At 39.1% G+C, this 14,782-nt stretch overlaps 1 protein-coding gene across 1 annotated transcript; it reads left to right on the top strand.

Annotated features, from left to right (window-relative positions):
* Positions 1-3,447: 3,447 nt before the first annotated feature.
* LOC146610919 (acidic mammalian chitinase-like) lies at positions 3,448-14,036 on the top strand. The gene is made up of 11 exons (XM_085345094.1): positions 3,448-3,472; positions 3,560-3,589; positions 3,681-3,885; positions 5,166-5,222; positions 5,333-5,498; positions 5,653-5,777; positions 6,221-6,344; positions 6,447-6,629; positions 6,736-6,852; positions 7,049-7,181; positions 13,747-14,036. Exons 1-11 carry the CDS (start codon positions 3,448-3,450, stop codon positions 14,034-14,036), a joined length of 1,455 nt encoding a protein of 484 aa, XP_085201220.1.
* The last annotated feature ends 746 nt before the right edge of the window (positions 14,037-14,782 follow it).

The following is a 14,782-nucleotide window of genomic DNA, read 5'->3' as shown; positions in this document are numbered from 1 at the left end:
GTCACATTCATACCTATGGGCAATTTAGATAATAAAATATCCTAACCTCATGCCTGTCTTAGGACTATGGGAGGAAGCCAGACTACCCAGAGATAACCCACACAGACATGGAGGTTATCGTGTCCGCAACTGTGCCACAAAAAGGGAACTACAAATAAAGGAAAATAAAATCTCTCCATGGACTAACAATTCATTTGTCAGTTTCAAATCTGATTCTGTATGAAACAAGATGTCAAACCATTTGAGGAATCAATTGTGAGCCATAAATCAACTATAAAATCAGAGGTCACACATGAACCGGTCTCCTAATTTCACTCACAGTAAAAATGATTAATATTTATGTAACAGCAGGTTTTTTTGTTGTTTTTTTTTTGACTACTAATGCCACCTCTGTATTAAGACTGTTATATCTGATTTTAAATAAAGTGAAAGTATTTCTAGGATGTTTCATATGACTAAATATTGAAACCAGCTTCTGTATCTTGGAATTTTAAAGGGATACCCAAAACTTTCTTTTATTATCATTCTTAGAGTTAGCTTTTAACATCAATTTAGGGTTAACCACTGTAACACATGACCACAAAATAATGTTCAGTCATGTTATTGCAGAGTGGAAAGAACATGAGTAACGCACACATGTCCAGATGTTACAGTCACATGAGATAAGTATATATATATATATATATATATATATATATATATATATATATATATATATATATATATACTTATCTCATAGTGTAATCTATCATTCTAATTGTCCACAAGGATGTTTCACAAGTGGAAAACATTCATGACAGTTGGTGGTCTTCCCAGTCAGCTTAAACTTTGTCAAAATTGGGTCATGCAACAGGGCAATGACCTCAAGCACACCATGAAATTTACAACAGAATGACTGAAAAACAACAGAATGAACGTGTTGCAATGGTCCAAAGTCCAGCCTCCAGCTTAATCCAAATGCTATGACAAACAGGAAAGTGAACTGAACTTAAGCAACACTAAAAAAAAAGAGTGGGTTAAAATTCCACCACAATGATGTGAGAGGCTGCATGACTGAAAGTCATACAGAAAAACATTAATATGTTATTGCTCCTAAAGGTGAATCTAGAATCTAATTAATCTTTCATACACTGCTTCTGCATTTTGGCTTGATTTTTGTTAAATAAATATTGACTTCATATATTATATCATGTGTTCTTGTTCACTTGAGGTCGTTTTAAGGCTCAATGATGGCGTTAAAATTACAAAAAATCGAATTGAAAGAGACTGTTAATTACAAATTGCACTAAAAAGATAAAAACACTTTAATTCCCCTGAACCTTGGACAATTCACTACGATGTGGCAGGTTCACTGTAATCCATCATTACACCATTGGGGATTAATTTAAAGACAAAACGATATGTTATCTAAAATCTTTCTGGTTTATCTGCTATAGCTCTGAGTTATCTTTGTCATGCCCCTCCAATCAAGCATACCTAGGGGTTAGCTGGTAATGTTAAAGGGTTCAAGACTATGAGAGAGCTGAAAGAAAAACAATGTTAAATGAACTTCAAATTATCAAAGATGTTAGATTTGGATCAGAAGGTTCCAAAACTAGATAAAAATTAATCCTTTGGAGGTTTTTAATCATGTATCATATAATAACATTCACTGAGCTTATCAATTTACTTTAAGTTTTTTATTTAGAAAAATATATGTTGAGATTAAAGAAAAATAATAAGCTGTTTTTTTGTTTTTCTTTTGTTTTTCTGTGAGAGGAAAAACATCTAATAATATCCTGAAACTGTCTTTCTTGTTGTTCTTTTCCTTCTGAAAATGTTCATCTTTAAGCTTGGGACTGATAAATGCCAACAACTGAACAACAACTGAACAACTACAACAATGATCCAAATCATTAATTAAACCTCTATTATCAATTATTTTATCAATTACATCTCATTTATAAAGGTGATTACGTGTTTATCATATAAAAATTACAGAAAAATGATCATCTTTGGGTTTCGGACTGATTATTTGTAATTGCAAATAAACACCAACAAACTATTTTTTATCGACCAAATGATCCAAATTATTAAATAAACCATCAATTATTTGATCAATTACTTCATAAAATAATCTCATCATTAATAATCTCATTGTTTACAAAAGTGATACAAAGCTGCAGCGCTAATTTATTTGAGGCATAACACGAAGCAACAGTGTGTAACTAAACGAAAGACCACTTTGAAGTTTGTTGTTAGCTGTTTATCAAGACATTTCTATGGAAACCAGTATGATCATGATGTTCTGTAAAATACGATGCATCGGCTCACAATGTTATCAGGTCCTCTTATCAGCAGGAAATGATCTGAGGTGATTTCACTGTAGCAGGTTGAAGAAATTTGGAGTCAGATTTATCAGGTAATAAAAGCTATAAGCAGTCATCTTATGACTGATGCATTTATTACATTTTGTTGGCACACAGCCTTTGTCCCTGCCCTATCGGAACTATAAAAAGGACTCCCTAGAATATTTGTGTCAAACTACCTGTGAAAAGTTCATCATCAGCGCAAGAAGGTTTTCGTGACTTTAATATGCGTAGCAGCAGTTCACAGAAGAATTAGCTGTAGAACGCAGAGTTAGTTTGATTCTGTCAAAATCAGTCTTACAGTGATTCATGAAATTTTGAATAATTATCGTAAATAACTATTTGTTGGTGTTGCAGATTGAAGGAAACGGTTTCCAAGGCCTAATCCGTGGATCGACTTCCTTCGAGGCGTGGACGTCTATCAGCAGAGAATGTACCTTCACCTATCAGCAGAGAATGTCCCTTAGTCTGTAACACAGTCAAATATATTCTCAAGTAATATTCAAGCATGCCATTCAGCGTGTTAGTACGAGCTCGGGAGCAGCTTGGGAGAACAAGAAAACAGAGACTGCTTTAGATTGTCTTCCCAAAGTGACTCAACTTTATTCACAAGTACAACAGTTTATATAGAGGGTAAAATCCATGAGACAGCAGATTATCAGTTTAAACCAGTACAGACCAAGATAAGGCAGCGTCTTCCTGCCCTTGGGTGAAGAAGCATCCTTTGTGTAGTGTATCAGTTCAGCTACAATTGTGATTATCTCAGCGACATATTTTCAAGGCACAAAACAAAGAGTTCTTTCATTAGTGAAATCTGAAACAAACCATTTGGCCTTCAACAGGCGTCTAAAAGATTAAGAAACTAATGTAGCTGAGGTAGTGATCTCTGTGGTAATTCAACCTTGTACCAGCCTTTGATTCTCACACATCAATTCTTGGGTCAAAGAGAAAAATAACTAAAACAAAGGGGCCTTATTGAATGACAGAGTTTTCCTGTATAATGTCACTATAAAACAATATCCAGTAAATGCTACCATGGTACTAAAATACCTAACACAGATCACATGTTGCAGATAGAAAAAGGATCAACTGATTCAACATGGCTCAAGTAACAATCTTGGCTGGTAAATAAATCATCATTATTTCAGTTACTAATTGATTCAAAAGTGTAAAATTCTGCAAAATAATAACTAATATATTTGTTTTTCCAGGTTTGTCCCTTTTGATTTGTCTTCAAGTTGGTATGTATTGATCATCTATATGTATTACTGACACGTGTTTCTGAATTACATGACTTAAAATGAGAAAAAAAAATTCTCCTCTTTGCAAAAGTGTCTTCAACCAAACTGGCATGCTACTTCACCAACTGGTCCCAATACAGACCGGGTGCTGGGAGATACATTCCTGAAAATGTAGACCCCAACCTGTGCACACACCTGATCTACGCCTTCTCTGTAATCAGCCCCTCAAATGAGATAACAATGTACGAGTGGAATGATGATGTTCTTTACAGATCCTTCAATGCCCTCAAGAACAGGTGCGTGGTTGAAATATTACTTTAACCGTGGCTTTGTTCTCAATCATTAATAACAAAAGTGTGCAAGGTTCAGCAGCTGTTCTGGCATGAACGGTGAAGTGGTATTCAAATAATTTTTAACCCTAAGCACTTAATTATTGACAGATTTGTTTTAATTTTACTAGTGCAGCCAAAATAAAGAGGAAAGAGGAAAGAGTTACATGCAAAAATCTCAAAATAAAACAGATTTAACAAGACAGTGGTCTTTAAATGAACACAGAACCTATCATTTATATATATATATATATATATATATATATATATATATATATATATATATATATATATATATATATATATATATAAGTTTAGGAAATTTTTCTTAACTATAGTAAACCTTTTCTTAACTAGAGATGATGACACTGATGAATATTATGTAAATATTATGTAAAATTATTATGTAAAATTGCCCCTTGGGGATAAATAAAGTCTTTCTGATTCTGATTCTGATAATGTTCTACGACTGTTTTTATTGCATTCTTATCATGATTCTGATATCCTAAAAATCTTTATACGTATTAAGTGTTCTTATAGAAACTTATATTAGTTTCTGTTATATATTTGTATTTATACCAGGATAAGAAGCTTTTTTTATGAAACACACACCATTTCTCAAATGTAGCATTCTTGTGCTTCATTCGTTTTGCATCAAATTGGATAAATTTTAAACTGTGTTCATATATAAAAGACATGTCACATGTGAATGATTTGTGGAAACAAACTCAAGTTGAGCTTTTGGTAGTCAGCATTTTGCTTTTATTAAATGAGACATAACAAGAAAGGAGTGAATCTGACTAAAACAAAATAGGACACTGTATCCTCACATAACCTGTTTTAAGGGGTTCAAATTGACTCAGTACTGAGATACAAAATCCAGTTAGCAGTACTGTGGTTTTTTTCAGACCTATACAAAATTCAACCTGTTTATACAAACAGAAGAGTCATTCCCTGCTGACCAAAAACAACCCAGGTTAAAGACAACTTCTGCCACCTCGAACCACAAAGAATTATTAAAGGATTATCACTGATCATCACTCCTTACACAATTTTTGAAGTAAAGGGTTTCTAATGCAAAATTTTCATAGGAGTTATGTTAAATGAATAAAAAAATTGGTAAACAAATAAAAAGAGTTGGATGATTTTACATGACATGAGGAATGAGGACTTGCAAAATGTAGCATTCTTGTCAAGTCACATGGCTTAATTATAAATCTACCTGTTTTTCTACATCTCCATCACAGAAACCCCCAGCTGAAGACTCTGTTGGCTGTTGGTGGCTGGAACTTTGGCACTGCACAGTTAGTCTACATGACAACAGCATCACAAAGCTGTAGAATTACATTATTTCACATAACAACAACAAATTCATCATCACCTCAATATATCTATAAACTTTCCATCTCAATAGGTTTACCATCATGGCTTCAACTCCTGCCAGTCGCCAGACATTCATCCAGTCTTGCATCAGATTCTTGAGGCTGCACGGCTTTGATGGACTTGACCTGGACTGGGAGTATCCTGGAGCACGGGGAAGCCCACCAGAGGACAAGAAGAGATACACAGTGCTCTTACAGGTTAGTCTGGAAATCAATGTATACTTGTTAATACTATGCACATTATATTTTAGTATGTTATCGTTCCTTTTATATGTATTTTACATATAAAATATGCTTTCTTATTAAAATGAATGCACAATATCATCCTTGTCTACTGTATTCTTGCGTCTAGGAATTACTTGCTGCCTTTGAAAAAGAAGCTACTGAGACCAAACAACCACGGCTCTTGCTCACAGCTGCAGTGGCCGGTGGGAAGGGGAACATTGACAACGGCTACGAGATTGCCGATGTGTCAAAGTGAGTTTATTTGATAGGAAGTCACTAAAGTTCCAATCCTAAAGATTTCATCCCACTTTTCATTTTGCAGCACTGGAGATTACTTAAATAAATGCAAGTGTTAATTCATACTAAAACACTGACGGTCCCAGATTTACAGGGACAGCAAATATTTGATCAGAAGAGCTACCTGTGGTTTTATTTACTATACACACATTGCTTAATGTGAAAGGCTTAGACAGCAAACCACAGTAATAACATGAAAAAATGATGTAGAGAGATAGTTACATAATGTGAATACACTGAATGATTTTTCTTGAATGATACATGCTGATAAAAAGTTTGAATACATGGGCATTTTTAAGGATTTTTACTTTAAATATGTTCAAGTTCTTAACTTATTTAACTTATTATTATTATTGATATTATTTTGTTACATTGTATTTAATGGCGATGTTTTACAGGTTTCTAGACTTTATAAATGTCATGACCTATGACTACCACGGAGCTTGGGACCCATTCACTGGTCATAACAGCCCTCTGTACCGCAGCTCCGTCGATCAGGGTGATAACATATATTACAATGTGGTGAGTGAAACTTTCATCAACATTCATATATATATATATATATATCACTATAAAATATCATTATAATAATATTATATAATATACTATTTTTTTCTCTCAAAGGATTTTTCTATGAAATATTGGAGGGCCCAGGGAGCTCCTATGGAAAAGCTCTTAGTCGGTTTCCCCACATATGGACGCACATTCACCACATCAACAGCTGCTAATGGTCTTGGAGCTGCAGCCACAGGACCAGCGAGCGCTGGGCCTTACACCCGTGAAGCTGGGTTTTGGTCTTACTACGAGGTCAGCTAATATAAAGCAGCTTATGTTCAGATTTATTACACCACAATGTTTTCCATAAATCGCAAACTGTGTGAAGGGTGTTGAAGTATTATTTTCTTCTCTACAGATTTGCACATTCATCCAAACAGGCAGCATAAAGTGGATTGATGAGCAAAAGGTGCCCTATGCCATTAAGGGCAATGAGTGGGTTGGCTTTGATAACAGGCAGAGCTTTGAAATCAAGGTACCAATGCCAATTTATGTTTAAGGTGATAATACAAAACAAATCATAATGTTCTTATTAACTGGCAGCTATATCTTACTGCTCTTAAAGTAGTACAGACATCAGGTAAAGTTTGGTTACATTTGGTTACTTTTGGATTGTGCACTGGTGGAAATGTGGTAGTTTTAAATTGCAACTCACAGTTTATATTTCACAGGCACAGTATGTGAAAGACAACAGATTTGGAGGAGCATTTGTCTGGTCTCTGGATCTCGATGACTTTGCTGGACAGTTCTGTGGACAGGGACATTATCCTCTCATTAGTTATCTGCGCACTCTTTTGAATTCAGGTAAACTGAAAAAAGTATAAAGTATAAACATGGACATTTTAATATTCATCAGTGTCATCATCTCTAGTTAAGAAAAGGTTTTTTTCTCCAAAATTTCCTAAACTTATATATATATATATATATATATATATATATATATATATATATATATATATATATATATATATATATATATATATATATATATATATATATACACACACACAGTGGGGCAAAAAAGTATTTAGTCAGCCACCGATTGTGCAAGTTCCCCCACTTAAAATGATGACAGAGGTCAGTAATTTGCACCAGAGGTACACTTCAACTGTGAGAGACAGAATGTGAAAAAAAAATCCATGAATCCACATGGTAGGATTTGTAAAGAATTTATTCGTAAATCAGGGTGGAAAATAAGTATTTGGTCACCTCAAACAAGGAAAATCTCTGGCTCTCACAGACCTGTAACGTCTTCTGTAAGAAGCTTTTCTGTCCCCCACTCGTTACCTGTATGAATGGCACCTGTTTGAACTCATCATCTGTATAAAAGACACCTGTCCACAGCCTCAAACAGTCAGACTCCAAACTCCGCCATGGCCAAGACCAAAGAGCTTTCGAAGGACACCAGGAAAAGTATTGTAGACCTGCACCAGACTGGGAAGAGTGAATCTACAATAGGCAAGCAGCTTGGTGTGAAAAAATCAACTGTGGGAGCAATCATCAGAAAATTGAAGACATACAAGACCACTGATAATCTCCCTCGATCTGGGGCTCCACGCAAGATCTCATCCCGTGGGGTCAAAATGATCATGAGAACGGTGAGCAAAGATCCCAGAACCACACGGGGGGACCTGGTGAATGACCTGCAGAGAGCTGGGACCAAAGTAACAAAGGTCACCATCAGTAACACACTACAACGGCAGGGAATCAAATCCCGCAGTGCCAGACGTGTTCCGCTGCTGAAGCCAGTGCATGTCCAGGCCCGTCTGAAGTTTGCCAGAGAGCACATGGATGATACAGCAGAGGATTGGGAGAATGTCATGTGGTCAGATGAAACCAAAGTAGAACTTTTTGGTATAAACTCAACTCGTCGTGTTTGGAGGAGGAAGAATACTGAGTTGCATCCCAAGAACACCATACCTACTGTGAAGCATGGGGGTGGAAACATCATGCTATGGGGCTGTTTTTCTGCCAAGGGGACAGAACGACTGATCCGTGTTAAGGACAGAATGAATGGGGCCATGTATCGTGAGATTTTGAGCCAAAACCTCCTTCCATCAGTGAGAACTTTGAAGATGAAACGAGGCTGGGTCTTCCAACATGACAATGATCCAAAACACACCGCCCGGGCAACAAAGGAGTGGCTCCGTAAGAAGCATTTGAAAGTCCTGAAGTGGCCTAGCCAGTCTCCAGACCTCAACCCCATAGAAAATCTGTGGCGGGAGTTGAAAGTCCGTGTTGCTCGGCAACAGCCCCAAAACATCACTGCTCTCGAGAAGATCTGCATGGAGGAATGGGCCAAAATACCAGCTACTGTGTGTGCAAACCTGGTAAAGACCTATAGTAAACGTTTGACCTCTGTTATTGCCAACAAAGGTTATGTTACAAAGTACTGAGTTGTATTTTTGTTATTGACCAAATACTTATTTTCCACCCTGATTTACGAATAAATTCTTTACAAATCCTACCATGTGGATTCATGGATTTTTTTTTCACATTCTGTCTCTCACAGTTGAAGTGTACCTCTGGTGCAAATTACTGACCTCTGTCATCATTTTAGGTGGGGGAACTTGCACAATCGGTGGCTGACTAAATACTTTTTTGCCCAACTGTATATATATATATATATATATATATACATATATATATATATATATATATACACACATATATAGCAGCTGGATAGCGTAGTGGTTAGACTACACGCCTTTGGAACAGAGGATCGCAAGTTCGATTCCTGCCTGGGGCGTCTGTATCCAGTAAGGGTCCTAAGGCTAGACCCCCTATGCTAAGCAAGCCTACCGCAGACATGAGCGAGACAGATAAATATGAAGGCGTGCCGGCTCGGACGTCGCCCGGATCAACAAGGTCCGCGTCAGGTGTTGAGGAACCAGGGCACCCTGACGAAAAGTGGGCTACTGGAACAAGAAGGCATCGGTGGGCAAGAGACGAAAACAGGGCGTTGTTGGAATGCTACTATGCAAGTAACCCCGGCGGAAGGGGCTACATGAATAGGATGAGGGACCTATGGATTCTTCGATACCCAACATCCACAATGACGGCGAAACAACTAGTAGCTCAGTGTTCCAACATTCGAAAGAAGGGACTGCTCTCACAGCTAGAGATTGACGAGGTACAACACAAATGCTACGGCAAGGAGGAGTCAGGACGCCAGGTCAGGGGGGAGATATCATCACCCCCACCCGAGATTGGGTACATAGCCCCAAGTGCGATAGGAGAAGGATCGTTGAGTGCGAGAGGAACTGACCTGAAAAATAGGATCATGGCCAAGCTTGAAACCTGGATCCCGCGTAGCCGGTTACCAAGATTACGTGAAGTACCCTCAGACGGTCTGCTAGATGATGTTAATGCAGCACTACGGGCAATACCTACAACCACGATTACCGACACTAACAAGCTGATCTACAATACGGCAACAGTGATCAGTGAGATGCTTAGCGACAAGGGGCAGTACCCTCCATGGAGAAGGAGGCTAGAGGGCAAGATCAAAGTAGCACGGAGGGAGGTTAGCCAACTAACGGAGTTGCAGAAAGGTGCGACAAATAAGGTGCCTAAGAAATACAGCAAGCTGTCCATACCTGAGGCCTTGGAAACTGCCAAGCAAAGACTCACAGCCTTGGCCAGCCGCTTGAGGAGGTACACCAGAGAGATAGAAGGCAGGAGAATAAACCAGCTGTTCTCCACAGAACCAGCAAAGGTGTACTCTCAGTGGCAAGGGAACAATAAGAGAACAGCACCACCAAGGCTGGAGACGGAGCAATACTGGAAGAGCATATGGGAGAAGGATGCAACCCATAACGGCAATGCTCAGTGGCTAGAGGATCTGAGGGCTGACCACAGCGACCTCCCTGAACAGGGTCCAGTAACCATCACAGTGGCAGATATCCAAGAAAGGGTCTCCAGTATGAAGAGTTGGACAGCACCAGGGCCCGACATGGTTCACGCCTACTGGCTGAAGAAGCTGACTGCACTCCACGAGCGTCTGGCAGCACAAATGAACCAGCTGCTAGTTAACGAGAGACACCCGGAATGGCTAACTGAAGGCCGGACGGTCCTGATCCCCAAGGACCCCAAGAAGGGACCGATCCCCTCCAACTACCGACCAATAACCTCAGTACTACATGGAAGCTCCTGTCAGGCATCATATCGGCTAAGATGAACAGGCACATGGGTCAATACATGAGCGGGACACAGAAAGGAATTGGCAAGAATACCAGAGGCGCAAAACACCAGCTACTGGTAGACAGAACAATCAGCCGAGACTGCAAGACCAGACTGACCAACCTGTGCACTGCCTGGATTGATTACAAGAAGGCCTATGACTCAATGCCCCACAGCTGGATACTGGAATGCCTAGAATTGTACAAGATCAATGGGACCCTAAGAGCCTTCATCAGGAACTCAATGGGGATGTGGCGTACAACACTAGAGGCCAACTCCAAGCCCATAGCACAAGTCACCATCAAGTGCGGGATCTACCAAGGAGATGCTCTGTCCCCACTGCTGTTCTGCATAGGCCTGAACCCCCTCAGTGAGATCATTAACAAGACTGGCTACGGATACCGACTACAGAACGGAGCAGTTGTCAGCCACCTCCTGTACATGGATGACATCAAGCTGTATGCCAAGAGTGAACGAGACATCGATTCACTGATCCACACTACCAGGCTATACAGCAATGACATTGGAATGTCGTTCGGACTGGAGAAGTGTAGTCGGATGGTAACAAAGAGAGGGAAGGTAGTCAGAACTGAGGGGATTGAACTACCAGAAGGCAACATTGCAGACATAGAGGACAGTTACAAGTACTTGGGGATCCCACAGGCGAATGGGAACCATGAAGAGGCCGCTAGAAAAGCTGCAACCACCAAGTACCTGCAGAGGGTCAGGCAAGTCCTGAGGAGTCAGCTGAATGGTAAGAACAAGATCCGGGCCATCAACACGTACGCCCTGCCCGTGATCAGGTACCCTGCTGGGGTAATAGGCTGGCCAAAGGAGGAGATAGAAGCCACTGACATAAAGACAAGAAAGCTCCTTACCATGCATGGAGGGTTTCACCCCAAATCCAGCACCCTGAGGCTGTACGCTAAGCGGAAGGAAGGGGGCCGGGGACTGGTGAGTGTCAGCACCACAGTCCAGGATGAGACAACGAACATCCAAGAATACATTAGGAAGATGGCCCCAACTGACCGAGTGCTCAGTGAATACCTCAGGCAGCAGAAACCCAAGAAAGAGGAGGGAGACGAGGAACCATCATGGAAGGACAGGCCCCTGCACGGTATGTACCACCGGCAGATAGAGGAGGTGGCTGATATCCAGAAATCCTACCAGTGGCTGGACAAAGCTGGACTGAAAGACAGCACAGAGGCACTAATCATGGCAGCACAAGAACAAGCTCTGAGCACAAGATCCATAGAGGCTGGGGTCTATCACACCAGGCAAGACCCCAGGTGCAGGCTGTGTAAAGATGCCCCAGAGACAATCCAGCACATAACAGCAGGGTGCAAGATGCTAGCAGGCAAGGCATACATGGAACGCCATAACCAAGTGGCCGGCATAGTGTACAGGAACATCTGTGCCGAGTATAACCTGGAAGTCCCGAGGTCAAAATGGGAGATGCCCCCAAGGGTGGTGGAGAATGACCGAGCTAAGATCCTGTGGGACTTCCAGATACAGACGGACAAAATGGTGGTGGCTAACCAACCGGACATAGTGGTGGTAGACAAACAGAAGAAGACGGCCGTAGTGATCGATGTAGCGGTTCCGAATGACAGCAATATCAGGAAGAAGGAACACGAGAAGCTGGAGAAATACCAAGGGCTCAGAGAAGAGCTCGAGAGGATGTGGAGGGTGAAGGTAACGGTGGTCCCCGTGGTAATCGGAGCACTAGGTGCGGTGACTCCCAAGCTAGGCGAGTGGCTCCAGCAGATCCCAGGAACAACATCGGAGATCTCTGTCCAGAAGAGCGCAGTCCTGGGAACAGCTAAGATACTGCGCAGGACCCTCAAGCTCCCAGGCCTCTGGTAGAGGACCCGAGCTTGAAGGATAAACCGCCCGCAGGGGCGTGCTGGGTGTTTTTTTTTATATATATATACATATATATATATATATACATACATATAAAAAAAAAAAAAACACCCAGCACGCCCCTGCGGGCGGTTTATCCTTCAAGCTCGGGTCCTCTACCAGAGGCCTGGGAGCTTGAGGGTCCTGCGCAGTATCTTAGCTGTTCCCAGGACTGCGCTCTTCTGGACAGAGATCTCCGATGTTGTTCCTGGGATCTGCTGGAGCCACTCGCCTAGCTTGGGAGTCACCGCACCTAGTGCTCCGATTACCACGGGGACCACCGTTACCTTCACCCTCCACATCCTCTCGAGCTCTTCTCTGAGCCCTTGGTATTTCTCCAGCTTCTCGTGTTCCTTCTTCCTGATATTGCTGTCATTCGGAACCGCTACATCGATCACTACGGCCGTCTTCTTCTGTTTGTCTACCACCACTATGTCCGGTTGGTTAGCCACCACCATTTTGTCCGTCTGTATCTGGAAGTCCCACAGGATCTTAGCTCGGTCATTCTCCACCACCCTTGGGGGCATCTCCCATTTTGACATATATATATACATATATATATATATATATGTATATATACATACATATATATATATATATATATATATATACATACATATATATACATATATATATGTATATATATATATATACATACATATATATACATATATATATATATACATATATATATACATATATATATATACATACATATATATATATACATACATATATACATATATATACATACATATATACATATACATACATATATACATATACATACATATATATATATACATACATATATATATATACATACATATATATACATATATATATATATATATATATATATATATATATATATATATATATACATATATATATATATATATATATATACATACATATATATACATATATATATATATATATATATATATATATATATATATATATATATATATATATATATATATATATACATACATATATACATATATATACATACATATATACATATACATACATATATACATATACATACATATATATATATACATACATATATATATATACATACATATATATACATATATATATATATATATATATATATATATATATATATACATATATATATATATATATATATATACATACATATATATACATATATATATATATATATATATATATATATATATATATATATATATATATATATATATATATATATATATATATATATATATGTACTTACTGTATTTACTAGATTCTCCACCACCTCCACCGGTAACCACACATCCACCACTCGTCTCTACGATCCCTCCTGGCCCAACAGCTACTACCACTACTACGGCTACTACTACCACTACTGCTACTACTGCCAAAACAACCTCAAGTCCTGTTTCTGGAAGTGGATTCTGCGCTGAAAAGCCAGATGGCCTGTATGTAAATGATGAGGATCCCCACACCTTTTATCAGTGTGTCCATGGACATGTCTACATCCAGACATGTCCAAATTATCTTGTTTACAGTGATGCATGCAAATGCTGTACCTAATTGACACTGAATAAAAGTTGTCTTGATCTAGCAAAAATGGTTTTTTATTCTTTTTATTTTTTATGAGAACCACACTGCCTGGACAGTCAATAAAGCCATAAATTCTAAAAACTGTATTAACCATTAAGCAAATGTACCCAGTACTCTGCAATACACATTATGTAATGCAGCTACTATAGCCTGAACTACATATAGGTCCATTTTAAAGCTAGGATGGGTTTGCCAAGATTTGCAGCTAGCTGCAGATTTTTTTCTTTAAAGGTTAGAATTAGATGAACAATATTGAATTTTTGGTCTCTGGATTGAAAATTGTACACCCAGTTAATGTACTTGAAACTGGAGCAGGTTTGGTTAAACTTTACATGAAGGTAACTAAAAGATTGTACAACAAATACAAATCTGGCCATGTTTCCTTTTTTTCTGTTTGTCTGGCATTTATCTGGCATTTTCTTTTCCTCGAAACCTGCTGTGGCTGTCCCTGTGCCAGCATTGTAACGGCTGGCTCAAACACAATAAAGGTCTCAACACCACGGTGAAAGGTTAAACCATTATTTGAATAGTTGAATTAATAAAGGAGAAGAGTGGCTGCTGCAGCACGGTAGAAAGAAAGAGTGAGTCAGAGCTTTACAAACAAACAGCTGACATAAATTGAGCCAACAAGTAAGCACATGCACTTTCCAGCCATCCGACCAAGCTGAAAATTAGGTTTTGTTTTGAGGAAACACCAAAATAAATTATGTGTCAGT

The sequence above is a fragment of the Diplotaxodon limnothrissa genome, linkage group LG20 (assembly GCF_057381915.1).
Source record: "Diplotaxodon limnothrissa isolate DT_005_m linkage group LG20, D_limnothrissa_male_GT1.1, whole genome shotgun sequence".
Lineage (NCBI taxonomy): Eukaryota > Metazoa > Chordata > Actinopteri > Cichliformes > Cichlidae > Diplotaxodon > Diplotaxodon limnothrissa.
The sequence above is the reverse complement of the archived record's forward strand: the minus strand, read 5'-3'. Positions and strand labels throughout refer to the sequence as shown.

Bases quoted from the DNA above. Each gene is read 5' to 3' on its own strand.
- LOC146610919 (XM_085345094.1), top strand. From the start codon at position 3,448: ATGGCTCAAGTAACAATCTTGGCTG. The intron at 5,499-5,652 runs GTTAGTCTGGAA...TCTTGCGTCTAG, and splicing joins GATACACAGTGCTCTTACAG to GAATTACTTGCTGCCTTTGA. The intron at 6,853-7,048 runs GTACCAATGCCA...TATATTTCACAG, and splicing joins GGCAGAGCTTTGAAATCAAG to GCACAGTATGTGAAAGACAA.